Raw genomic sequence first — 1,297 nt, 5'->3', positions numbered from 1 at the left:
TATATATATATATATATATACTGGCATATGACGTAAAATCTCTTTCTTTCTTTTTTTCTTCTCTACATCCAATATATATATATAGATGTATATATAGATGTATATTAGTTCTTGTCAATCAATTGTCATTTCCAGCACATTAAATATACTTGCCCAATCTTATTGATGTCCAAACAACCTCTTATCTATCCCCCTATTCTTCTTCTTCCTCTTCCACGTGTTTCTATTACTTTTCCTACTATTACAGAACTACACCAGACTAAAACCCTATCCCCCCAGACAAACGCAGATCACTTTTCTACTTCCCAAGATAACCCACGATATTGTCTACCAATGAGTAGAGCAGTCGTCCACCGAGGGCGGGGTATCGTGTGAGCAGTGATCGAGTTACGCCATCGTCCTCCGGCGGCAAATGTACTTCTATCGCACGTACGGCCTCCCGCACACGTTCTGTGATTTCATCATAACACACATCTTGAGGGCCCACGCGGTCTGCGAGTTGTTGGATGTATGTTTGCATCATCCGCAGTGCGGCCTGCAGAGTGGTGGCATTCACAACAATACTGCACGTGGCCCCGCGGGAGATCTTCACTTTACTGTAAAACACCTCCGCGTTATTAAACACTGCCGCGAGTGTTGCCATGGCCATCACCTGCGGAATTGCACAGAAAGCAAAGATAGATGGTTCCTGCAGGGAGGCCATATATGTAATCACATGCGGGACATGCACAAGGGCATCTGCCACCATTGCATTTAAACACTCACGTGCCTTTTCTTCATGCAATTGCAATTGTGCCTCCCCTTTAAAGTTATTTAAATCATCTGTGTATTGTCCCCATATCTCGCGTGGCCAAAAGATCCGTGGTGGATCTTCACAGATATCTTCGTAAAAGTCGCGAATGATGTTCGTCTTCTGCAGAAAGAGTCCCATGTGATTGGGAATAGACAAATCCTCCAACAGCCGTGTATCCTCAAAGCCGCAGGCCACAAATAATCGCGTCAGTCCGTGGCCAACAAGACCGGCAACGTAATGACAATACAAATCGTAATCCGCTCTTGTCACCACGCGGGCAGTGAGGAACTCACACATGCCGTTCGCCATGCGGCTGCAGATATCCACAATCACATCTTGACAGCACTTCGTGAGGCCCGCAAAGACGCGGGCGACGTGTGGGAAGCGCTGCAGCAACTCCCGCTCGCGGCCCTCGCCGACATTTTGCAGCGACCACGTCGAGTCCCGCAGGTGTTCGTAAAAGTGCGGCAGTTCGCGCAGTTTGAACTCCACCGGCAGCCGCAT

The 1,297-nt window shown here is 47.7% G+C and overlaps 1 protein-coding gene across 1 annotated transcript; it reads right to left on the bottom strand.

Annotated features, from left to right (window-relative positions):
- Positions 1-298: 298 nt before the first annotated feature.
- On the bottom strand, positions 299-1,297 carry TM35_000441350 (farnesyltransferase; the record flags this gene model as incomplete). Its single annotated transcript, XM_029030144.1, has 1 exon — positions 299-1,297. The coding sequence occupies one exon, from the start codon at positions 1,295-1,297 to the stop codon at positions 299-301; it is 999 nt and encodes a 332-aa protein (XP_028878545.1).

The sequence above is a fragment of the Trypanosoma theileri genome (genome assembly GCF_002087225.1).
Source record: "Trypanosoma theileri isolate Edinburgh chromosome Unknown TM35_Tth_44_V1, whole genome shotgun sequence".
NCBI lineage: Eukaryota > Euglenozoa > Kinetoplastea > Trypanosomatida > Trypanosomatidae > Trypanosoma > Trypanosoma theileri.
This window is presented reverse-complemented; position numbering and strand designations above follow the sequence as displayed.